This window comes from Caretta caretta, chromosome 2 (genome assembly GCF_965140235.1).
Source record: "Caretta caretta isolate rCarCar2 chromosome 2, rCarCar1.hap1, whole genome shotgun sequence".
Classification (NCBI taxonomy): domain Eukaryota; kingdom Metazoa; phylum Chordata; order Testudines; family Cheloniidae; genus Caretta; species Caretta caretta.
The window spans coordinates 1,629,393-1,654,707 of record NC_134207.1 but is presented as its reverse complement, the minus strand read 5'-3'; the positions used below and the strand labels follow the sequence as shown (position 1 = coordinate 1,654,707).

At 56.6% G+C, this 25,315-nt stretch overlaps 1 protein-coding gene, 1 long non-coding RNA gene and 1 pseudogene across 4 annotated transcripts; 1 reads left to right on the top strand and 2 right to left on the bottom strand.

Moving 5' to 3' along the window:
- Positions 1–10,292: 10,292 nt before the first annotated feature.
- LOC125630911 (uncharacterized) lies at positions 10,293–16,286 on the bottom strand. 2 transcript variants are annotated; one of them, XR_012666822.1, is made up of 3 exons: positions 15,749–16,286; positions 12,684–13,136; positions 10,293–11,961 (listed from the first exon to the last, which is right to left on the bottom strand). It is a non-coding gene; the product is annotated as an uncharacterized LOC125630911 (long non-coding RNA). The 2 variants fall into 2 exon arrangements; XR_012666821.1 differs by having other exon boundaries at positions 12,684–13,133.
- Positions 12,676–12,824, top strand: LOC125633149 (U1 spliceosomal RNA; annotated as a pseudogene).
- A 3,781-nt stretch (positions 16,287–20,067) lies between the features above and the next one.
- On the bottom strand, positions 20,068–23,299 carry EXOSC4 (exosome component 4). 2 transcript variants are annotated; one of them, XM_048837120.2, is made up of 3 exons: positions 23,086–23,299; positions 21,527–21,733; positions 20,068–20,910 (listed from the first exon to the last, which is right to left on the bottom strand). In XM_048837120.2, exons 1-3 carry the CDS (start codon positions 23,254–23,256, stop codon positions 20,551–20,553), a joined length of 738 nt encoding a protein of 245 aa, XP_048693077.1. In that variant the 5' UTR covers positions 23,257–23,299; the 3' UTR covers positions 20,068–20,550. The 2 variants fall into 2 exon arrangements, with proteins under 2 accessions (XP_048693077.1, XP_048693078.1); XM_048837121.2 differs by having other exon boundaries at positions 23,185–23,299.
- Positions 23,300–25,315: the final 2,016 nt, after the last annotated feature.

Below are 25,315 nucleotides of genomic sequence, written 5' to 3'. Positions count from 1 at the left end.
CCCCAATAAACATCGAATTGTTTGCACCTTTGGACTTTGGGTATTGTTGCTCTCTGTTCATGCGAGAAGGACCAGGGAAGTAAGTGGGTGAAGGCATAAACCCCCGAACAAAAGATAGTAAAGAATTGGAGGGAGCTCTGAGAAGAGGAACAAAATTAATCCGGAGGCTGGAGGGGGTCTGGTCTCTGAGGAAAGACTGGAAATGTGGTTCAATACATAGAACTGGGCTAAGGGAAGTCTAAAGTGGGGTGGGTGGGCATGAGGAAATGCTGCTCGTATCTGAAGGGTGTAAACCCCAAGGAAGGAAAGGGATTATTGAGCACAGTAAACAGGGAACACCCAAAGGGCGAGAGGAGGAAATAAAGAAGAGGAACGTTGGGGCTGAATATCAGTCAGTGGGAGCTGGGGATGCTCAGCGCCCTCGAACGTTAGCCCGAGGTGTTGCAGGATTGGTGCCCCTGTGACGAAGTGGGACTGTTCTTAATGTTTCCTCTGAATAGTGTGGGGGTGCCTCAGTTTCCCCTAGGCAGTTCTTAAGTATCTAGGGGGTGGAGTAAGGGTGTATGATCATTGCAGAGCCCTAGAGGGCAGGTGTGTGGAGGAGTCTGGACACAGAGAATGGGCGACACCCTGTTTCCTGGCAACTGATGGCCTGGGCCCTTCCCCCTCTGCAAGGTGAGAGCAGAAGGGTTGGAGAACAAAGGAATCAGGTGACCTCCTGGCCCGGGAAAGGAACAAAGCCCAGGGGAGGAGGGGCTGGAGGGGGTTTTTCAGTTTGGGGCTGGCTGGGACATGGAGTGAAGTGCAGACGTGGTTGTCTGGCTCACTGCCCCCCAAAATGGACCCAGCTGAGGGGTCCCGTTCTCTGCACCTGCAAGCTCCGTTTTAGACCATGTTCCTGTCGTCTAATAAACCTTCTGTTTTACTGGCTGGCTGAGAGTCACGTCTGACTGCGAAGTTGGGGTGCAGGACCCTCTGGCTTCCCCAGGAGCCTGCCTGGGCAGACTCGCTGGGGGGAAGCGCACGGAGGGGCAGAGGATTCTGAATGCTCTGAGGTCAGACCCAGGAAGGTGGAAGCTGTGTGAGCTGCATGTCCTGCAGACAGGCTGCTCACAGAAAGGCGACTGCCCCAGAGTCCTGACTGGCTTCATGGGGAGCAGTTCCAAAGCATCGCCCAGGGACTCCGTCACAGCCCCAAAATGGCAACACCCCCCATCCGGGCACTTTGACAGCGTCTGGAGCCCCAGGCCCTTTAAATTGCCTCCAGAGCCCTGGTGCTGGAGCCCTGGGGAGCGGCTGCAGGGCTCCGGCGGCTATTTAAAGGGCCCAGGGCTCCCTTGCTGCTACCACCCAGGCCCTTTAAATAGCCGCCGGAGCCCTGGGCTAGCGGGGGCTCCAGCTGCCTCTGCCGCTTCTCCCGGGCTCCGGCAGCTAATTAAAGGACCAGGGCAGTAGAAGCAGGGGAGCCCCGGGCCTTTAAATAGCTCCCGGAGCCTGGTGCTGCTGCTGCTACCCTGGGGGCGAAGGGGGAGGTGGAGAAGGAGGGGGGGCACTTACCTTACAGGGTGGGCTGGGGCTGGCTCTGACCCTCTTCAGCCCCGCCCCTTCCGCCCTAGGCCCACACTGGAGTCCCTAGAGACCAACAGACAAACAAAGGGCTTTTGGACAAATAATCTGAATTTAAACTGACTTGGGGCCTTCTTTCTGATCCAGCAACTGGACAGGACCGTCTGACCAAGGGAGGCCCCAATCCTTCCTGAGACGGATTCGAAGGACTTGACCTATTGACTGGGTGGGCCCCACCCGGAGAGGCCGAAAGAATCACTGTATTATCTTTTCCCTCCTGCTTGCTTTACTTTCCAGGTAGACTAGTCCCAGTGGGACTTCGCCACACCAGCCCAGAGACAATCTGGAGGCTGCTCGGCATTCTGAACTCCGGCTTGCATCAGTGGCGAGCTGAAAGCACTGGAAGGAACAGGCCCTATGCAAAGCAGTAATTGTGATAAAGTGGGATTATGTTCCGAGTATAATATCTACCCGGCAGAGGCAAGTGTGTATACCTCCATCCATTCTGAGTACCTGCTACCATGCTCCCTCACCACGGTCATCTACCACAAGCAGTGATATAGAGCTGAGCTATTTGAGCCATAATGGGGTCCCAATGATCTTGTATAGGCAGCAGGTTTAAAACGAACAAAAGGAAGTATTTCTTCATACGACACACAGTCAACCTGTGGAACTCCTTGCCAGAGGATGTTGTGGAGACCCAGACTATAACAGGGTTCAAAAAAGAACTAGGTAAGTTCACGAGGGAGAGGTCCACCAATGGCTATTAGGCAGGATGGGCAGGGATGGTGTCCCTGGCCTCATAGAATCATAGAATCATAGAATATAAGGGTTGGAAGGGACCCCAGAAGGTCATCTAGTCCAACCCCCTGCTCAAAGCAGGACCAATTCCCAGTTAAATCATCCCAGCCAGGGCTTTGTCAAGCCTGACCTTAAAAACCTCTAAGGAAGGAGATTCTACCACCTCCCTAGGTAACGCATTCCAGTGTTTCACCACCCTCTTAGTGAAAAAGTTTTTCCTAATATCCAATCTAAACCTCCCCCACTGCAGCTTGAGACCATTACTCCTCGTTCTGTCATCTGCTACCATTGAGAACAGTCTAGAGCCATCCTCTTTGGAACCCCCTTTCAGGTAGTTGAAAGCAGCTATCAAATCCCCCTCATTCTTCTCTTCTGCAGGCTAAACAATCCCAGCTCCCTCAGCCTCTCCTCATAACTCATGTGTTCCAGACCCCTAATCATTTTTGTTGCCCTTCGCTGGACTCTCTCCAATTTATCCACATCCTTCTTGAAGTGTGGGGCCCAAAACTGGACACAGTACTCCAGATGAGGCCTCACCAATGTCGAATAGAGGGGAACGATCACGTCCCTCGATCTGCTCGCTATGCCCCTACTTATACATCCCAAAATGCCATTGGCCTTCTTGGCAACAAGGGCACACTGCTGACTCATATCCAGCTTCTCGTCCACTGTCACCCCTAGGTCCTTTTCCGCAGAACTGCTGCCTAGCCATTCGGTCCCTAGTCTGTAGCTATGCATTGGGTTCTTCCGTCCTAAGTGCAGGACCCTGCACTTATCCTTATTGAACCTCATCAGATTTCTTTTGGCCCAATCCTCCAATTTGTCTAGGTCCTTCTGTATCCTATCCCTCCCCTCCAGCGTATCTACCACTCCTCCCAGTTTAGTATCATCCGCAAATTTGCGGAGAGTGCAATCCACACCATCCTCCAGATCATTTATGAAGATATTGAACAAAACCGGCCCCAGGACCGACCCTTGGGGCACTCCACTTGATACCGGCTGCCAACTAGACTTGGAGCCATTGAAAACTACCCGTTGAGCCCGACAATCTAGCCAGCTTTCTACCCACCTTGTAGTGCATTCATCCAGCCCATACTTCCTTAACTTGCTGACAAGAATACTGTGGGAGACCGTGTCAAAAGCTTTGCTAAAGTCAAGAAACAATACATCCACTGCTTTCCCTTCATCCACAGAACCAGTAATCTCATCATAGAAGGCGATTACATTAGTCAGGCATGACCTTCCCTTGGTGAATCCATGCTGGCTGTTCCTGATCACTTTCCTCTCATGCAAGTGCATCAGGATTGATTCTTTGAGGACCTGCTCCATGATTTTTCCAGGGACTGAGGTGAGGCTGACTGGCCTGTAGTTCCCAGGATCCTCCTTCTTCCCTTTTTTAAAGATTGGCACTACATTAGCCTTTTTCCAGTCATCCGGGACTTCCCCGGTTCGCCACGAGTTTTCAAAGATAATGGCCAATGGCTCTGCAATCACAGCCGCCAATTCCTTCAGCACTCTCGGATGCAACTCGTCCGGCCCCATGGACTTGTGCACGTCCAGCTTTTCTAAATAGTCCCTAACCACCTCTATCTCCACAGAGGGCTGGCCATCTCTTCCCCATTTTGTGATGCCCAGCGTAGCAGTCTGGGAGCTGACCTTGTTTGTGAAAACAGAGGCAAAAAAAGCATTGAGTACATTAGATTTTTCCACATCCTCTGTCACTAGTTTGCCTCCCTCATTCAGTAAGGGGCCCACACATTCCTTGGCTTTCTTCTTGTTGTCAACATACCTGAAGAAACCAAGAAACCAAGTGAAGAAGAGTCAGCAGTGTGCCCTTGTTGCCAAGGAGGCCAATGGCATTTTGGGATGTATAAGTAGGGGCATAGCGAGCAGATCAAGGGACGTGATCGTTCCCCTGTATTCGACATTGGTGAGGCCTCATCTGGAGTACTGTGTCCAGTTTTGGGCCCCACACTACAAGAAGGATGTGGATAAATTGGAAAGAGTCCAGCGAAGGGCAACAAAAATGATTAGGGGTCTGGAACACATGACTTATGAGGAGAGGCTGAAGGAACTGGGATTGTTTAGTCTGCCTAAGAGAAGAATGAGGGGGGATTTGATAGCTGCTTTCAACTACCTGAGAGGTGGTTCCAGAGAGGATGGTTCTAGACTGTTCTCAGTGGTGGCAGATGACAGAACAAGGAGTAATGGTCTCAAGTTGCAGTGGGGGAGGTTTAGGTTGGATATTAGGAAAAACTTTTTCACTAGGAGGGTGGTGAAACACTGGAATGTGTTACCTAGGGAGTTGGTGGAATCTCCTTCCTTAGAAGTTTTTAAGGTCAGGCTTGACAAAGCCCTGGCTGGGTGAATTTAATTGGGGATGGGTCCTGCTTTTGAGCAGGGGGTTGGACTAGATGACCTACTGAGGTCCCTTCCAACCCTGATATTCTATGAAGCTGGGAAGCTGCCAGCAGGCTGGGTGCAGCAAGAATCATAGAATATCAGGGTGGGAAGGGACCTCAGGAGGTCATCTAGTCCAACCCCCTGCTCAAAGCAGGACCAATCCCCAATTAAATCACTGAACCTTTCCACGAAAGCTCATGCTCAAATAAATTGGTTAGTCTCTAAGGTGCCACAAGTACTCCTTTTCTTTTTGCGAATACAGACTAACATGGCTGTTACTCTGAAACCTTTCCAGGAAGGGAGGCTGCATCCCCTCCCCGAGGGGAGAGGAAAACAGGCCCAAGGGACTGACTGTGGAAAGGTATAGCCAGACCGTGTGCCACCTGGACAGACTGCCTTTCCCAAACCTGTGTCTCCAAGGCTAAAAAGAACTGGGCCTGCTGAGGAGAACAAGATACTTGGCCACAAAGGTTATGAGCAAACCAGGGGATCTTTGACATGCCAGCAGCCGGGGTATTTATGTTCACTCTGTTTGCATCCTTCAGGACTTTCTCTGCATTCAGAAACATTGGGCGGCGAGCAGCACTCGTTTCCTCCCAATCTGTCATTCCAAGACTGTCTCCACATCCACAGGTATACAGTTTTCCTACAGGGAAATGAATCCGACATTTTAGCCAGGAACAGAGTGTAAGAGTGGGCATAGGGCAGGGAGGGGAGGATTGGACGTAGAGTCCGCGTTACATTCACCCTGTTGTAAATGAGCTTGGGATTGATCTCAGTGGAATAAAACTGGACTGTGGTATCTTTACTCACATGGAGTAGTGCCCTACTCCTCAAATACTTACAGAGTAAGATGCTGTTTGACTCTCTGAGAGCACGTGTGAAGCACTTGTTATGGACCCCTACCCAGAAAAACACTGAAGCACGTTTAACTTTGAGAACAAGAGTAATCCCATTGATTTTAAGAGTTGATCATTCATATTACAGTAGGATCAGGACCCTGTGGCGCTAGGCGCTGTACATTCTCATACAAGAAACAATCCCTGTCTGTTAGAGACCAGACAGAGAAAGGGTGGGAGGGAAAACAGGCCCAGAGGGGTGAAGTGACTTATCCAAGGACGTACAGCTGGTTAGTGGCAGAGCGAGGAATAGCACCTGCTTTTCCTGACCTTTAGTCCATAGCCGCCCCCCCGCCCCCGTCACCGAGGCCACGCTTACAAGGTACGTGTTCAGCATGCATCTCAGAGCTTTGCTGGACCAGTTCACTGGTCTCACGTGGACTTGTTTGGAAGTTGTAATTAATATACCCCACGATTCCTTTTTGCAAATACCTGTGGTGAGCAAAAGGAGAACTGATCCACATAATACGCTTGTATCCGGAAATATGATTCACCCTAGGTCATGCATCCAAAGGATCTGTACTACGCCCCAGCATTTAAATAACCCTTTAGAGGAACCCCTTCTGTGTGCCAGCCCCCTAAGGGGCCTCGCTCTCCCTTAAGGGGAGGCCGTGTGGTCTCAATGCCTCCGAGACCGAGCCTGTGGGCTCCCACACTCCTGTTTCACACCGTGAGCTCTGCCCAGTGAGCCCAACTGAGAGAGACTCCCGGACAGAGACTTTGACTCTCTTCGGGGACCAACGCACCTCGGCAAGTATTGGGAGAGCCCTGCATGGATATGAAATGGGTGTCCACATCCGATCCGCAAACATGGTCCACGGATATAGAGCATATCGCCACAGATCTGCAGGGCTCTAAGTATCGGCAGTGACACCCGGCAACTTTTTCAAAACAGAGCAAGGTTTATTAGGCAACTGGGACATAGTCCATGCTCGCCGAGCCAGCATAATCAGCCAGCCAAGATGCTATGGAATCCATTTCTGGCCCTGCCTCTCTGTGTCAGTCCCAGGTGAGAGTCCATCGTCGAAGTCCTGCAGACCCACGCTGAGCTCTCATGTTCTGCTTGCCGGAGATTCCTGGGGATCGGTGTCAGTGGCTCAGTCCTTGGGGCTTCCATTGTCTTTGTGGTCTCTCCATTGACGAGGGTTGGTTGCAGCCAGCCCTTTAATCACCCATTCGTTCAACCCAGTGACCCAACACTTCATCTCTCCTGCCGTGCCCCAAGAGCAGATTTAACACTTTGGCAATGGGTAACAATGCAAAGTACAGAGGGAAACTGAGGCACCCATAGGAAGCAGAAAAATATTACAGAAAGTTTCTATTTCATCACAGCTTGTCTACAAAGCTCTCTGCAGCTGAATGAGGAGCTTGCGTGTTACAGCAAAGTGAGTGTGACATCATTAAATAACCACATGGGTCATCATCCCTAAGGTGTTTAACAGCCGCATACAGTAGCTTTAAGCAAGGTCAGGTAGTAAGAGTGTCTACAGCAGTGCTCACGGAGTGCATATTTGCTGATGATCATCACTTCGTTCTGCTTGGACTGGAGAGAGGGGAAAAATCCAAGTGTTGGGTTAGTTACCCAAGCAGTGATTGCGATTCACAACACAGAGGACATGAAAAAAGAGACCCAGTACCAGGGATTAATTACATCACTCCCAAACCGTTTCAAGGAGATTAACAGGAAATCAGACCCTTTCTCCCAAAGTCAGAGTATTGAGCCACCCCATAATGGGAAAGACTAACGGAGAAAACTCGCTCTGTGGGAATTGCCATCAGAAGTCCAAAGGGCTTAGCCTAAATGCCAGACGTCAGACAAGAAGGGAACGAAGAGAAAGGGTGGAAAAGAATCTTAACTCCTGGAGGTGGAAGTTCCATTTTTCCAGGAGCAAATCACCATAACTCCCAAACATGCTCGTGTAACACAATGGGTGTAGGTTCCACTAGTTAGGACACACATGTATTAGGGATATCGACCGTTGGGCTTCAGGGAGTAAGGCAGACACGGCCTGCCTGGGATTATTCAGAGTTAGTGTTTAATGGTTCCAGTCAGGACCCTGTGTGTACTGTGTGGTGCAAGGTGTCACGAACTACATCTGTATTCCTCACTCGTGGTCCAGCAAGGGCACCGTCTCCTCAGCTTTCACCTCCTTGTGTCTCTCTCCCTTCTGGTCAGGGTTTTTCCAGGCACAGTCCACTGCCTATCCTGTGAATGCCCGAGCAAGTCAGATGGCCGACACAGGCTACTCTGCTTTGCCTCCAGAGGCTATACACCGTGTAATTGCCTATAGTTATAAGTTACCACACAGCTCTTTCTAAGCAAGCACATTTATTCTTAAGGTGAAAGCATGACAGAGAAAAGACTTTAAAACAATAAAAGAACCTCCATGCATGCCAATAAGCTGACCAGAAATCACCCCCAACTTCAGCTCGGGCTCTGGAAAGAGTCAGTGCTTCAACCCCCACAATGGGGGGAGGGAGGGGGTTATGGTTACAAGTTCATAACAGCTGTTAGCTCAGAACAAGAGTCCCCATGAATAGGTCAAGTCCTTCGAATCCGTCTCAGGAAGGATTGGGGCCTCCCTTGGTCAGACGGTCCTGTCCATTTGCTGGATCAGAAAGAAGGCCGCAAGTCAGTTTAAATGCAGATTATTTGTCCAAAAGCCCTTTGTTTGTCTGTTGGTCTCCAGGGACTCCAGTGTGAACCAGTATACGTAAGCCTGTCCAGGTGGGGGTACCTCTTTGGAGATGAATTTGCCCAATCACTCCCCACTGTTCTGAGCTCCTGGGTGGCTCTGGTCCCTCTCCCCCAGGGAATTAAACACAGACCCTGGCGCACAATGAAACATAAACTCAGGGGTGAAAGTAAGTCGAGCGACTTACTGGTACGCTGGGGCCAGCTCTGGGCCCCGGAAGGGGTGGGGCCTAGGGCAGAAGGGGCGGGGCTGAGGGGAGTCAGAGCCAGCCCACCCTGTAAGGTAAGTGCCCCCCCCCTCCTTCCCCTCCCCTCTCGTCTACTGGGGTAGCAGCAGCAGCACCGGGCTCTGGGGGCTATTTAAAGGGCCCGGGGCTCCCCTGCTTTTATTGCCCTTGTCCTTTAATTAGCTGCCGGAGCCCGGGAGAAGCGGTGGGCTCCAGCGGCTATTTAAAGGACCGGGGTGGCAGAGGCAGCTGGAGCCCCGGCCCTTTCAATAGCCCCTGGAGCCCCCGCTTGGAAGCTAGAGAGAACGACAGTATCTGTTTGTGTCCAGGAACCTCACAAAGAATCCCTTTTATAATCATCACGACTGAATCCTGCTCCTTCCCTTCTGTGAGAAACAATCAAAGGAAGATGCCGCTTCACTCGGCTGGACTACAGGAGCCTGTTGGCTTGTTGGCTGGATACCAACTAAGGGCGGAGCAACTGAGCTCTCAGGTGTATCTAATGAGAACGACCTGGGGCTGGAAGACATCCCTGCGAATACCAAAACTCAGGATCCACCGAGGCTGGAACAGGAAAGCTTGGCCTGGCCGAGGATAAATAAGACGAATCAGAGAAAGGTTTTCCGGAGACTGAATGAGACTGAGTATGGTGGAGGAGTGGCACATGGTACGGACTGAGTGCTTTTCGCGCTGACCCACACAGAGGTGTTCACGGAGTCCTGCACAGGAGACTGCTGACATGGGCACAGGACGACCAGGCATCATGCGATGAGGGGGGAGATGAGCACGGGGTTACAGCTCTGCAATTACAGAGTAAATGGCTCCTGCTCAGTTGCACAATTCCATCCCACTTCCCAGTTGTGAGTCGGGTGGGAGGGGGTAAGGTCACATGTACGGGCTGTGCTGGAGTTCTCCTTCTTCCATCCGTGGGTGGTGCTGCGTCCGCCCATGAGAAGCATTCACATACGGCAGAACAGCACAAGAAGTAGGAAGTTGTGACTGGGGAATGTGGGAGAAATACAACTTAAGAACATCAGAACGGCCAGACTGGGTCAGACCAAAGGTCCATCTAGCCCAGGATCCTGTCTGCCAACGGTGGCCAGTGCCAGGTGCCCCAGAGGGAGTGAACAGAACAGGGAATCATCAAGTGATCCATCCCCTGTCACCCAATCCCAGCTTCTGCCAAACAGAGGCCAGGGACACCATCCCTGCCCATCCTGCCTAATAGCCATTGGTGGACCTCTCCCTCGTGAACTTACCTAGTTCTTTTTTGAACCCTGTTATAGTCTGGGTCTCCACAACATCCTCTGGCAAGGAGTTCCACAGGTTGACTGTGTGTCGTATGAAGAAATACTTCCTTTTGTTCGTTTTAAACCTGCTGCCTATACAAGATCATTGGGACCCCATTATGGCTCAGATAGCTCAGCTCTATATCACTGCTTGTGGTAGATGACCGTGGTGAGGGAGCATGGTAGCAGGTACTCAGAATGGATGGAGGTATACACACTTGCCTCTGCCGGGTAGATATTATACTCGGAACATAATCCCACTTTATCACAATTACTGCTTTGCATAGGGCCTGATCCTTCCAGTGCTTTCAGCTCGCCACTGATGCAAGCCGGAGTTCAGAATGCCGAGCAGCCTCCAGATTGTCTCTGGGCTGGTGTGGCCAAGTCCCACTGGGACTAGTCTACCTGGAAAGTAAAGCAAGCAGGAGGGAAAAGATAATACAATGATTCTTTCAGCCTCTCCGGGCGGGGCCCACCTGGCACCCTGGTTCCTCCCCGGGCCTGGAGCAGGGCCAGCCCCCGGCCGGCTGCAGTGACATGGGCTGGGCAGGGACCAGGCGGGGGGTCACTGGTGTATCGCACCCACTTCGGGGGGGTCACTGGTGTATCACGCCCACCTCGGGGGGGTCACTTGTGTGTCGCACCCACCTCAGGGGGGTCACTGGTATATCGCACCCACCTCGGGGGGGGGGGTCACTCGTGTATCACGCCCGCCTCAGGGGGTCACTCGTGTATCGCACCCACCTCTGGGGGGGTCAGTTGTGTGTCGCACCCACCTCCGTGGGGTCACTCGCGTGTCACACTCACCTCGGGGGGGGGGTCACTCATGTATTGCGCCCACCTCCGTGGGGTCACTCGCGTGTCACACTCACCTTCTGGGGGTCACTCGTGTATCGCAGGAGAGTGAGTTTGTGTGTGTGGTTTTTGGAGGGGGGTGAGGGAGTGAGAGAACCTGGATTTGTGCAGGAAGTGGCCCACCTTGATTATCATACACATTGTGAAGAGAGTTGTCACTTTGGATGGGCTATTACCAGCAGGAGAGTGAGTTTGTGTGTGGGGGGGCGGAGGGTGAGAAAACCTGGATTTGTGCTGGAAATGGCCCAACTTGATGATCACTTTAGATAAGCTATTACCAGCAGGTCAGTGGGGTGGGAGGAGGTATTGTTTCATGGTCTCTGTGTGTATATAATGTCTTCTGCAGTTTCCACGGTATGCATCCGATGAAGTGAGCTGTAGCTCACGAAAGCTCATGCTCAAATAAATTGGTTAGTCTCTAAGGTGCCACAAGTCCTCCTTTTCTTTTTGCGAATACAGACTAACACGGCTGTTACTCTGAAACACCTCAGGGGGGTCACTGGTGTATCGCACCCACCTCTGGGTGGGGTCACTGGTGTATCACACCGTCCTCGGGGGGAGTTACTCGCATATCGCACCCACCTCGGGGGGGGGTCACTCTGTTACACAGACAAAACTGCAGAGGGTCGTTTCAGGGGACAAGACAAGATGTCACGTTTCTTATCACACAGTTTGATTTATGACCAATAACTAATACCTAATACTTATGTACACACACACACACACACACGCCCCCGCCCCTCCCACACACTCCCCCAAATGTTCTGCAGCTGCGGTATAGTTACCAGTCCTGAATGTAGCTTGGGTTCGTAGCTTGTGGCGGCTAACTGGCCAGGAAAGCCGGGCACAAGGAAGAGCTGGGTCTCTGTTGGGCATGCACTGATGCCCTTCCATGTTGGCAGCAGAATGTTACCCTCCAAAATCTTCCATCTCATCCATCCTTTTCGTAGGCTTCAGTTTGAATCCAGAGTCTACAGGTCTTGCTGTGTCAGGCTGCCTCTGGGTCCGGTGTGACTGATCCCCCGTCAATTGCAGACGTGACTTTCAGCCTAGGACCTGGCTTTGATGTTTCTTCAATTGTACTTTTGTTCTTTTCTTTTGAGGGTGGACTCTTCTTGCTTTGTCAGGGCTGTTGTCTGCATCTTCAGCCCTTGGTGTTTACACTTTATTTCATCAGGACAGGCTGGGGCTGGAGGTTGATTCCATCATCCATCCATCCCTCATCCCTACATATAAACTACACTAATCAGATTACAGCAGGGTTTAGCAAAAACGAAGTGAGCATTTTAAAATGGGTTACAACATGGACATGTGTAAGGAATGGCAAAAAGGGAGCAGAAGTTCCAATATAGACAAGTATAATGAATGACAAACAGTGAGCAGAAGTTACAATGTTGAAGCAGTGCAAGTTTCAGTGATTTAAGCAGCAATTGGATTGAAAGTGAAACTCAATTAGCCAGTTATTGGGGTAACCAGTTTATGAATGAATGTTGTTTCATTCATAAAACTTTGCTTATGAAGTTATATTCATAAAGTGAACAACTAAAAACAATTTCATTGATCAGTTCTACAACTCGTGTATCGCTCCCACCTCAGGGCGGGGGGTCACTTGTGTATCGCACCCACCTCGGGGGGGGGGGGAAAGCGAAACGCAGCGTCTCCCCCACCCCCGGCAGAGGCGGGGCCACGATACCAGCTGTTCCCGGGTCTCTCCAGGAGCCTGGACCCCGGGACGGGCCGGCTATGGCTTTAGGGCAGCTGGACACTGGCGCGTTACTGAGGTTGGGGACAGCTCGGCCCCCATGCTGGGGGGGAACAGCCCCTGCAGAAGCAGTGGGGGCCGGTGTGGGCGGGGCCAGCGGGCATGGCGCGGCAGGCCTCTCCATGGGTTGAGAGAGCGGGGCGAGTGAGGGCGGGGGGCGGCTGGGCAGTGGGAACTCATACTTACCTGGCAGGGGACATACCATGATCACGAAGGTGGTTTTCCCAGGGCGAGGCTCATCCATTGCACTGCGGGTGTGCTTTCCCTACTTTTGCGCTCAGTACAGGAAAACGAGAATTGAGAGGTAAGCTGTGCAGGGAACTCTTCCTCAACTTGCACTCCACTCCCCAAGGGCCTTTTGGGATCTTTTATGGACTCCAGGTTTCATTTGATTTCCAAGGTTTGTGGCCTCATTAATTCGCCATCTCTCCTAATGCAGGGATCCTACCTGTCAGACCAAAGCTCGATTGCCCAAAAGAGCTAAGAAACAGAAAAAGCTGAGCATCAGGTGTTACACTTACCTGAGCATCCAGAATGTGACTGTGCCCTGGCAAGTTCAATGCTGCCAAAAGAAGTCCGCAAATAAGGAGCTCATCAGGTCCCCCTGCTAGCACCCAAATCTGGGGTCGAGTCAATCTGCTGGGAAATAAGGAAAAGGAAATGAATAAAGAAGTCGGGAAATAACAAGGAAATGAAGAGATTTGTCGAATGGGTTTCTGTTCTATTTACCATCTTCCCAGCTACCAATCAAAGTTAAAGACCTAAGGTCAACCTATCAGCATCAGTACAGATTATTAGACGGATATTAAAAGGAGCTGCTGTCAGAAGTGTTACGTGCCTGCAAGCAGCATGCAGACTGTTTAAAACACCGTAATGAGAGGCTTGGATGAAATGTACGCCCTAAATCAGAAACGACAATAGGAGGACCACAAGAACTGGGATGATTTAGTTGGGGTTGGTCCTGCTTTGAGCAGGGGGTTGGACTAGATGACCTCCTGAGGTCCCTTCCAACCCTGATATTCTACGATTTGAACACCTAGGTAAATGGCAGAGTAATGGAGGCCGTTAGAGGCAAAAAGTCATCCTTCAAAATTTGGAAATCAAATCCTAGTGAGGATAACAGGAAGGTGCATGAACTCTGGCCGGTTAAGTGTCAAAGTCTAACAAGTCAGGCCAAGAAAGAATCTGAGAAGCAATGTGCTAAAGACACAAAAGTGAACCATAAGAATGTTTTTAAGTACATCAGAAGCAGGCAGCCTGGCAAGGAGGCGGTGGGGCCACTAGCTGACAAAGGAGGACTCTAGGAAGACGAGGCCATTGCAGAGAAGCCCCATAAATTCTTTGCAGCGGTCTTCATGGCAGAGGACGGGAAGGAGAGTCCCACATCGGAGCTGTCCTTATTGCGTGACAGATCTGAAGTCCCAGCCCAGTATAAGAGGTTTTAGAACAAATTGTTCAGTTAAACAGGAATCCATCACCAGGACCAGATGGCACTCCACCATGGGTTCTGAGGGAGCCCAGATATGAAATTGCAGAACTACGAGCCACAATGCGCAAGCTGCCACTGACGCAAGCCTCTGTTGCCAGCTGTCATAGAATCCCTGGGCGATGCTCTGGAACTGCTCCCCATGAAGCCAGTCAGGACTCTGGGGCAGTCGCCTTTCTGTGAGCAGCCTGTCTTCAGGACACACAGCTCACACAGCTTCCCCCTTCCTGGGTCTGACCTCGGAGCATTCAGCATCCTCTGCCCCTCCGTGCGCTTCCCCCAGCGAGTCCGCCCAGGCGGGGTACTGGGGAAGCCAGAGGGTCCTGCCCCCCAACTTCGCAGTCAGACGTGACTCTCAGCCAGCCAGTAAAACAGAAGGTTTATTAGACGACAGAAACATGGTCTAAAACAGAGCTTGCAGGTGCAGAGAACGGGACCCCTCAGCTGGGTCCATTTTAGGGGGCAGTGAGCCAGACAACCATGTCTGCCCTTCACTCCATGTCCCAGCCAGCCCCAAACTGAAACTCCCTCCAGCCCCTCCTCCTCTGGGCTTTGTTCCTTTCCCGGGCCAGGTGGTCACCTGATTCCTTTGTTCTCCAACCCTTCAGCTTTCACCTTGCAGGGCGGGGGGGGGGGGGGGGGGGGGGGGGGGGGGGGGGAAGGGCCCAGGCCATCAGTTGCCAGGAAACAGGGTGTCAGCAATTCTCTGTGTCCAGACCCCTGCATATCAGGGTTGGAAGAGACCTCAGGAGGTCATCTAGTCCAACCCCCTGCTCAAAGGAGGACTGATCCCCAATTAAATCATCCCAGCCAGGGCTTTGTCAAGCCTGACCTTAAAAACTTCTAAGGAAGGAGATTCCACCACCTCCCTAGGGAACCCATTCCAGTACTTCACCACCCTCCTAGTGAAAAAGTTTTTCCGAATATCCAACCTAAACCTCCCCACTCCAACTTGAGACCATTGCTCCTTGTTCTATCATCTGGTACCACTGAGAACAGTCTAGATCCATCCTCTTTGGAACCCCCTTTCAGGTAGCTGAAAGCAGCTATCAAATCCCCCCTCATTCTTCTCTTCCATAGACTAAACAATCCCCGTTCCCTCAGTCTCTCCTCATAAGTCATGTGTTCCAGTCCCCTAATCATTTTTGTTGCCCTCCGCTGGACTCTTTCCAATTTATCCACATCCTTCTTGTAGTGTGGGGCCCAAAACTGGACACAGTACTCCAGATGAGGCCTCACCAATGTCGAATAGAGGGGGACGATCACGTCCCTCGATCTGCTCGCTATGCCCCTACTTATACATCCCAAAATGCCATTGGCCTTCTTGGCAACAAGGGCACAGTGTTGACTCCTATCCAGCTTCTTGTCCACTGTCACCCCTAGGTCCTTTTCCGCAGAACTGCTACCATTTGGTCCCTAGTCTGTAGCGGTGCATGGGATTCTTCCGTCCTAAGTGCAGGACTCTGCACTTGTCCTTGTTGAACCTCATCAGATTTCTTTTGGCCCAATCCTCCAATTTGTCTAGGTCCCTCTGTACCTATCCCTCCCCTCCAGCGTATCTACCTCTCCTCCCAGTTTAGTGTCATCTGCAAACTTGCTGAGGGTGCAATCCACGCCATCCTCCAGATCATTAATGAAGATATTGAACAAAACCGGCCCCAGGACTGACCCTTGGGGCACTCCACTTGATACCGGCTGCCAACTAGACATGGAGCCATTGATCACTACCCGTTGAGCCCGACAATCTAGCCAGCTTTCTACCCACCTTGTAGTGCATTCATCCAGCCCATACTTCTTTAACTTGCTGGCAAGAATACTGTGGGAGACAGTGTCAAAACCTTTGCTAAAATCAAGGAACAACACGTCCACTGCTTTCCCCTCATCCACAGAGCCAGTTATCTTGTCCTAGAAGGCAATTAGATTAGTCAGGCATGACTTTCCCTTGGTGAATCCATGCTGGCTGTTCCTGATCACTTTCCTCTCCTCTAAATGCTTCAGAATTGATTCCTCGAGGACCTGCTCCATGATTTTTCCAGGAACTGAGGTGAGGCTGACTGGCCTGTAGTTCCCAGGATCCTCCTTCTTCCCTTTTTTAAAGATGGGAAAAATAAGTTTGATGACAAGAACAATCAAGGTCCCTCCCTTTATTGTTATTTACTGGTTATTACTGATAGGAGGAGGATGAAGGAAAAAAGAATGAAAAACAGGGGCAGGGGGGAGATAGAGAATGTTCTTCTTTCTGGCTGGGTCCCAAGGAGGGGCCCCAACAATGAAGCTGAGCACAGGGCCCCACTAACTCTAAATCCGCCACTGGGGCTGACCCCTCCCCCACAGCTCCCCACGCCACAGCCAGGGGCTGACCCCCGACTCCCCGAGCCTTGCATGCTGCTGCCAAGACAGGGGCTGATCCCTCCCTCGCCCCAGCTCCTCACACCGCTGCCAGGGGCTGGCGCTGACCCCTAACCCCCCCCAGCTCCGCGTGCCGCTGCCAGGGCAGGGGCTGATCCCTCCCTCGCCCCAGCTCCCCACACCACTGCCAGGGGCTGGGACTGGCCCCGAACCCCCCACAAGCTCCATTCTACCTGGGGCTGACCTCACAAGCCCTTCTGCCTGACACCTCGTGTCGCCACCCCCCCACATGTTCCTCCATGCCCCGCTAGGGGGGTGCACCGGACTTTTGTGGTAAACTGGGCATTTGTTCATTTGCTCTTGCCAGCTGATCAGTCAGGATAGCCGGGACAGAGCTTAAAAAGGGAACTGTCCCGGCCAAATGGGGACGTATGGTCACCCTATCTCCAGGCAAGTGGGTCCTGAGGGAGTCTGGCCAGGGCGGGGGCAGACCCTGGCCTGGCTAGTTGCGCCAATCCTGAGAGGCTGGAGCGATTCCCCGCCTTGGCACTGGACCGGCCGCGCTGCCAGCTCAGCCTGGCAGACGCCATCACCTTCCAGCAGGGCTGGTGAGTGTGGCAGGGGGCAGGGTGTGAGGGAGTGGGTCTCTGGAGGTGTGTGAAGGTCTGCAGGCCAGTGGGGGGGGGTCTCTTGGAGGGAGGTTCGGGGGGGGGGCTGCTGGGCATAGCAATTGCAGGGGACGCTGGGCATAGGGAGCTGGAGGCTGTGTGGCGTGGCATGGGCCCACCCCAGAGGGGAAAGGGCAGGCTGGCAGCACAGGGCCAGGCGGGCCAGTGTGCGTCTGGCAACTGCTGGTTTGTATACAGTGTCCTTGCACTGGGCTGGGCAGAGTGGGGCTGGCCCCACCATGCTATACCCCATTGCCCCTGGCTGGCCCCTTGCTCTGGGGACTGGCTTCCCCACACCATGCTCCTTTGCCCCCATGGGGGTCCACAAAAGGTTAATCTGGCCCTGCCCAGGAGTCCCAGCTCCCAGTCCCACGCTCCTCCTCGAGCCTGGCTCCCAGCCTGTCCCCCCCAACTGTAACCACTAGACTTCACCTCCCCACCACCCACCGAGCCAGGACAGAGGCCGGGGGCAGGGCAGGTCTAGCCCCACAGGTCACCACACACCTTGGGCACTCCATCATTATTACAAGCTTTGAAGCAGCAGCCAGGTGCCCCCATCATGGACCTGGACCCCAATGTGGGAGGCGCTAGACAAATCCAGAACACAGACAGCTCCTGCCCCAAGCTGCTGCTCTAAGGATAAGGCCAGAGATATGAGGTGGGTCCAGACTGATGGACAGGGAGCACCAGGGTATGACACACTGCTCAGCCTGAGGCTGTGGCCTGGAGCTTTCTATAGCCATCCCAGCAAAGAGGAGCTTCAGACGCAGGGCCCAGGGTTCCCATGCTGGGGAGAGGTGACCCCACTGGAGTGTTGGTGTGGTTGGTATCTGACTGCAAGGGGGAGGGACGAGGTATGGTCCCTGCGTGACTGCGCAGGGGGGATGATGACAAATGGTCCCTGGGTGACTGCGGGGGAGGACAGAGGACGGACAAGGTATGATCCCCGGGTGACCTCGGCACTGCAAGGCATGATCCCTAGCCAGTCCTCCCTAGGAAGCCCAAAGTCTGAGGGGGGCTCTCACTGCCAGCCCAGCCTGTGCCAGGGCAGCTCAGGGCTCACCCCGCCAGCATGCAAGTCTTGCTCAGGCTCGTTCCATGTACTCAGTGACATGGACCGATTCATTCAGACGTTCTAAAGCCGAACTGTACTGAGGGGCGCCTGCCTGCAGGGCACGGGGCCAGGATGTGCTGGGATGGAAACGCCAGAACCCCTGCAACCCGTTCAAAGGTATCTAATGCTGCCACGCCCAAGAGCAGGGAACCAGGCAGGGGCCCATCCTGCTCACGCTGCAGTGTGGGATCATGACACTTCTGCCTGGCACCACATAACAGCCATCTCCAGAGGAACCCCAGCCTTCTACGGCCACAGACAGGCTGGAGCAGACCAGTTCCAGGCTGGCTTTGCCAGGTGGCTCGTGGGCCAGGAGCCTGGTCATCATTCCGTCAACTGAGAGGTCTCACAATGAGAGAAGGCGGGGAGGCAACCTCTCTTGTATCGGACCAGCTGCAGTTGGTGGAAGAGAAGCTTTCGAGCCACACTGAGCTCTTCTCCTGGTCAGACGTTACCCAGGCACTGCTGTTAAATCATTGTGTCCCATGCCAGGGGGGACAGCGCCTCCCTGCAGCTGGTTTGCTGGCTGCCAGGTCCTGAAGAGGGTCTGGCTGGATGCTCTCTGCTGCTGATAAATGCATGTTAACAAAAACACTGTTTTAACCCATTCCTTACCCTGCCTCTGCTGCAGCCAGTGCTGCCTCTGTTGGTGACAGGACACTGGGCTAGAAGGGCCCTGGGCCAACCCAGTTTACTAAATCTGGTGTTAAACAAAATCCCTTCTTCACAAGCTGCTGTATTCACCCTTGCACCATGGCTGCTTCTGCAGCCACCACAGGCTTCCAGCTCCCATGAGACCTGAGTTTACAACGTAAAGTTCAAGCAGAAACTAATGCCCCCCTCCTTTTAAATACAAACTACTCTCACAGCACGCCCTGCTCGTCCTGCAGCACAAAGGCAGACTGTGCCTTTAAGGTCAGCATGGAGGGCACTCGCACAACCCCTTTCCCTGTGCCAGTTGCAAGGGTGTTAGGTGCAACTGCACCAGAGGCCTTCCCCTTCCTGGGGAGCCCTTGCTCTAGTCTAGGGCCAAGGAGCCGAGTGGCGTTTACACAGGTGGGCCATACGGCAGGCCGAGCGCGATCTCCTCAAACACGAGATGCCCAGAAGATGCAGGGGCACAGCTTGTGCAGTGGGGCGACTGAGTACATACCCCAGAGTACCCCCAGGCGGCAGGGAGTTTCTGTAGAAAGGGAAATTCCACAGAACAAACATGGTGCTCATTGAACCGTAATGTTTGGGAACCAAAGAGTTAAAGCAGGAAGCTCCTGGCTCCTCACAAGACCCCAACATTCCCAAAAGCCATGGAACCTTCCCCCACCTGCTCTGCCAGGGGCTCAGAACCCAGCCCATGTACTGACTGTACCCCAGGTGGGTGTAGGTGCAATGGCCAGGGGGAGGGGGGACACTGAGGCTCAGAATGTACCAGGCTATCAAGCATTTGAGCTCCTCTGGGCAGATGGGTGCTGGGAAAGCCCAAGGCAAGGGCTACTCATCAGCTGGGAATGGCTTTCCCAGACCAGACCCGACCACTGCCCTTGTGCCAGAAGCACTGGGAGCTTCACCAGCACGGAGCTTGGCAGGCCAGAGAGCGATGGTGCCAGCAGGCAGGGAGTTCCTGGCACTGGGGTCACAACTGCCCGTGGTGTTTGAGGATCCTGTCTAGGGACTGTAGAGCTGCCATACCAATGCCGGGAGCAGCCTGCAGCAAGCAGAGGGGATGCCTAGGCTGGGAGGTTCACAGCAGACTCCAGCTCACAAAGGGTCACTCCTGGGAACTGCCACAGGCAGGAACCCTGGCACAATGGAGACTGATATCGCAGAGCACCAGTCCTTCCTCCAGCACCTGGGAACTGCAAGACTTCAATTCTGATGTATCCCCACCAGCACTGTTTGCCCTTTGCTCTGCACTCAGCCAGAGGGGCAGGCTCCCTTTGCAAGTACAAAATACGATTTGTGCCAGAACAACGTTTTATTTAGAGCGTTTTTATAAAAAGGAACTGCCACTGATACCTGGGGACTGAGCAGCTCCTGCCCCGAGCCATGGGACAGCTGACTACTGGGATGCACGCCCCAGCGCCCGCGGCCCCTAGGAGAATGAGTGGGCCCAAAGCCCAGGTGTAGGCAGCCAGAGCTACAGACACGGGTAGCAGAGTCAGGGCCCATCACCCAGTGAGAGACACCAGGTTTTACAGCCAATGGCAAGACGTTCAAATGTACCAACGTGATGTTACCACCAGCAGAGGAGCTCAGCCTGGGCCCAGCACAGACGTTGACATTGGGGCGTAACAGAACCAGGCTGCTGGACGAAAGGGCACATTGCTGGCATGGGCAATGGCTGCTGGACCGATCCCTTGCTGAGGCCAGGGCAGTGCTCCCTGCCCCCATGCACTGAGTCACATGCAGCGCTGGTCCTAGGCACACATGCCTGTGCGCTCACTCCCCCAGCAGCGTGGTGACCTCGTGCACGTGGTCACGCACCACCTGGTCCAGCACGGCGTACACGTCCTTGCAGGCCTTGCTGGCAGCCTCCATGACTTGCTCCAGGTGGTCCTCGTGCAGCCGCGAGTTCATCTCCAGCAGGGCAATCTGGTCCGACTTGGGCAGCAGAGCGAGGGCTACCTGGGGCCCGCCGGCTGCCTCCTCCACATAGTTGAGGTCGGCCAGCGGCGTGTCCTCGATGAAGCCGGCAGAGCAGGCGCACACGTAGTCTCGCATGGGGATGCCTGCGTCGATGGTGGCCAGCGTGGCTGCATTCACGCAGGCACAGTAATTCCCACCGTCTGCCTGCAGGATCTGGGGAGGCACAGTGCTTAGCACAGAGGGCAGAGCAGGCTGCACCCACCCACTCAAGGGACCTGTGTTCAGAGCTAGACCCGGCATGCCCTCAACCCTCCTTGGTGATCAGTCACCTGCTCAAGACACAGTACAAGCCCTGTGCAAACTCCTGCTGTTGCTGTCTGAGCAGGCGGTGGGACTAGTAGGGCAGTGAGCAGAATGCACTGTGGCTGATCCCAGCCTGAACTCCACACAAACAACCCTCCTCACATCGGTGGACGAGCCAATGCCCCAGCCAGGCGAGTGCCCCCCACATAGATCACCGCCCCCTGCCCCAATGGCTCAGCTGACAGTTCCTTGTGCCCCTTGGTCACACCATACTGCTCCCCAACATGCTCCCTGGGCCCAAGGCCCTTGTAGCAATGGGCAAGGTTTGAGCCCCCTTCCCACCTGCTCCAGGGACCTATTACAGGCATCTGGGGTGGGACATACCGTCCTGGGGTCAGCACACCAGAGAGGCAGGAAGCTGCCAGTGCTGTGTGAGGAGTTGCAGGCCACAGGAGCCAGGTGGTGCTGAGTTAACCAGTGTCAAGGCCCCATGACTTGGGGGGGCCAAGGCTAGAAAACCCCCTACCTGCACGTAGATGTCGATCTGGGAGCGGGGGTACAGCTGGGTGAGGATCGCTGCCTCAAAGGTCTGCTTGAGGTGCAGCGTCATCTCACTGGACTTGCGGTCACCGTGGGGCCGGCGCTTGCGTTCCCCTGTGCTGAAGGTAGCCATGCTGTACTGACAGTTCACCAGCGCCCGGTCATGCAGGGCCTTACTGCGGGAGCCACGCATCTGCCAACAGACAGGGGCAACACGGCACGGCTAGCAGGCCACATGGTGCTGCCGTGCCCTGGGAGGGGGGGCAGGGTCCTGCAGTTTGGGGGAGTCTCAGAGGGATTTGGTGGACAGGTTAGCTTGTCCTATAATATAGGGCTCGCAATACTGGGTGTTATGGACGACCCCCCATTATGGACCGGGAGGGGGACCAAGGGCACGTTTCCCTGGGGACAGGCCTGCGGAGCAGGGTGAGAGGGAATCTCTCCCACCAGTACTAGGGACTTGAGGCGCACAGTGAACTTGCTAAGGACAAAGCCCTGATGGGTCCCAGCCACAGCTGATCATCTCCGGGGAAGTGGGCTTGTTTGGTGTTTTATCCTATAGCTCGCCTTCCCCCACGCCCAGCTCCTCTATCTGACACAGGGCCAAGATGGCCAGTGCAGAGGCACAATCAGGAGTGGGGGTAACGGATGGGGGAGCAGGGCTGGAGGCCTGGACTCCTGGATCTATCTCGAGCACTGGGGGGAGCGGGACCTAGTGGTTGAGGAGACTGGGGACCCGGACTCCTGGGTTCCATGCTGGCTCGAGAGGGAGTTGGAGCTAATGGCTGGGGACCGGACTCCTGGGTTCTCGGGGGGTGGGGGGGCTCGTGGCTGGGAACCCGGACTCCTGGGTTCTCGGGGGGTGGGGGGGCTAGTGGCTGGGGACCGAACTCCTGGGTTCTCGGGGGGGGGGGGGGCTCGTGGCTGGGAACCCGGACTCCTGGGTTCTCGGGGGGGGGTGGGGCTCGTGGCTGGGAACCCGGACTCCTGGGTTCTGGGGCGGGGGGGGCTAGTGGCTGGGAACCCGGACTCCTGGGTTCTCGGGGGGGGGCTCGTGGCTGGGAACCCGGACTCCTGGGTTCTCGGGGGGGGGGGGGGGGCTCGTGGCTGGGAACCCGGACTCCTGGGTTCTCGGGGGGGGGGCTCGTGGCTGGGAACCCGGACTCCTGGGTTCTCGGGGGGGGGGCTCGTGGCTGGGAACCCGGACTCCTGGGTTCTCGGGGGGGGGGGGGGGGCTCGTGGCTGGGAACCCGGACTCCTGGGTTCTCGGGGGGGGGGGGGGCTCGTGGCTGGGAACCCGGACTCCTGGGTTCTCGGGGGGGGGGGCTCGTGGCTGGGAACCCGGACTCCTGGGTTCTCGGGGGGGGGGCTCGTGGCTGGGAACCCGGACTCCTGGGTTCTCGGGGGGGGGGCTCGTGGCTGGGAACCCGGACTCCTGGGTTCTCGGGGGGGGGGCTCGTGGCTGGGAACCCGGACTCCTGGGTTCTCGGGGGGGGGGGCTCGTGGCTGGGGGAAGTGGGGGCCCAGACTCCCCCCCCCCCTCACCTCGTGCGGCCCGTACACCACGGCCAGCGCCTTGGTGTTGCCCTGCTCGAGGTAGGCGGAGCCGTCGGCCTGCGCGAAAACCCCCATGCGCGCGCGCACCTTGCGCAGCTCCCCGGCCCGGCGCCCGTCCACGCGGTAACCCTCGTCCGACAGCAGCTCCAGGCCGGCCATGGCGCGCTCCCGGCCTGCCCCGCGCCGAGCCCCCCCGCTCCCGGCCTGCCCCGCGCCGAGCCCCCCCGCTCCCGCTCCCGGCCTGCCCCGCGCCGACCCCCCCCGCTCCCGCTCTGCCCCGCGCCGAGCCCACAGCCCCCCCCGCTCCCGGCCTGCCCCGCGCCGAGCCCACAGCCCCCCCCCGCTCCCGGCCTGCCCCGCGCCGACCCCCCCCGCTCCCGCTCCCGGCCTGCCCCGCGCCGACCCCCCCCGCTCCCGCTCCCGGCCTGCCCCGCGCCGAGCCCCCCCCCGCTCCCGCTCCCGGCCTGCCCCGCGCCGACCCCCCCCGCTCCCGGCCTGCCCCGCGCCGAGCCCACAGCCCCCCCCCGCTCCCGGCCTGCCCCGCGCTAGACTCGTCACTGCTGTGCGCTGTCGCTGAGCCTCCTGGGTGTCTCGAGCGCCCCCCCGGGCCCCGGGAGAGGCGGCGGGGCAGGGCGGGCCTGGGGCCGGTCTCTGGGGCAGGGGGCCTGAGCCCCGGGAGAGGCGGCGGGGCGGGGCGGGCCTGGGGCCGGTCTCTGGGGCAGGGGGCCTGAGCCCCGGGCCCCGGGAGAGGCGGCGGGGCGGGGCGGGCCTGGGGCTGGTCTCTGGGGCAGGGGGCTTGAGCCCCGGGCCCCGGGAGAGGCGGCGGGGCGGGGCGGGCCTGGGGCCGGTCTCTGGGGCAGGGGGCTTGAGCCCCGGGCCCCGGGAGAGGCGGCGGGGCGGGGCGGGCCTGGGGCCGGTCTCTGGGGCAGGGGGCTTGAGCCCCGGGCCCCGGGAGAGGCGGCGGGGCGGGGCGGGCCTGGGGCCGGTCTCTGGGGCAGGGGGCTTGAGCCCCGGGCCCCGGGAGAGGCGGCGGGGCAGGGCGGGCCTGGGGCCGGTCTCTGGGGCAGGGGGCCTGAGCCCCGGGCCCCAGGAGAGGCGGCAGCGGGGCGGGCCTGGGGCCGGTCTCTGGGGCAGGGGGCTTGAGCCCCGGGCCCCGGGAGAGGCGGCGGGGCGGGGCGGGCCTGGGGCCGGTCTCTGGGGCAGGGGGCCTGAGTCCCGGGCCCCGGGAGAGGCGGCGGGGCGGGCCTGGGGCCGGTCTCTGGGGCAGGGGGCCTGAGCCCTGGGAGAGGCGGCGGGGCGGGGCGGGCCTGGGGCCGGTCTCTGGGGCAGGGGGCCTGAGCCCCGGGCCCCAGGAGAGGCGGCAGCGGGGCGGGCCTGGGGCCGGTCTCTGGGGCAGGGGGCCTGAGCCCCGGGCGAGGCGGTGGGGCGGGGCGGGCCTGGGGCCGGTCTCTGGGGCAGGGGGCCTGAGTCCCGGGCCCCGGGAGAGGCGGCGGGGCGGGCCTGGGGCCGGTCTCTGGGGCAGGGGGCCTGAGCCCCGGGCCCCAGGAGAGGCGGCAGCGGGGCGGGCCTGGGGCCGGTCTCTGGGGCGAGCGCCGCAGGGGGCCTGAGCCCCGGGCCCGCCGCGCCCCCTCGGGCGGGTTCGCCCCGTTGCGCTGGGGGCGCCGCTGCGCGCTCGGACCGCGAGCCCGGAGCGCCCGGGGCCTGGGCCGCGGCTGTCTGCGCCTTGCCGCCGGCTCCCGGGCCGGGCCCTTGGGCCAGGGGAGTTGCCTTTGTTCTTGTCACCCTTGTCCCAGGGGTTGAGCTGTGTCTCCCTTGGCCTTTTCATTGCCTTTTGTAAGTCTTTCTTCTGATCGGCTTTGGTTCATGCAGAGACAGGGGGGTGGGGAGATGGTCTTTCCTGTGTCAGACAGTCTGGGTGCTGCGCCCAGGTTCCCCAAGAACACAGGGCAGATAGGTAACGTGGGCTCTGATCGTCTCCACCTTGGCAGGCTGTGGCCATATGCGGCCGCTCTACACCTTGTGGCCTGGGTACGACACCTCTGCCATCCCTGCCTTACACTTCCCAGCTTTTACCGTCAGTCCTGCCTCCTCGAGGCAGCCCAGCACCCTCCTCCCCTGGGCCACATGGTCCTCCCAGGCCTAGCTAAAGACACAGATATCATAAATGTACACCAGGGCAAAGACCTCCCTCCCCCTCAGTAACTGACCCACAAGGCGC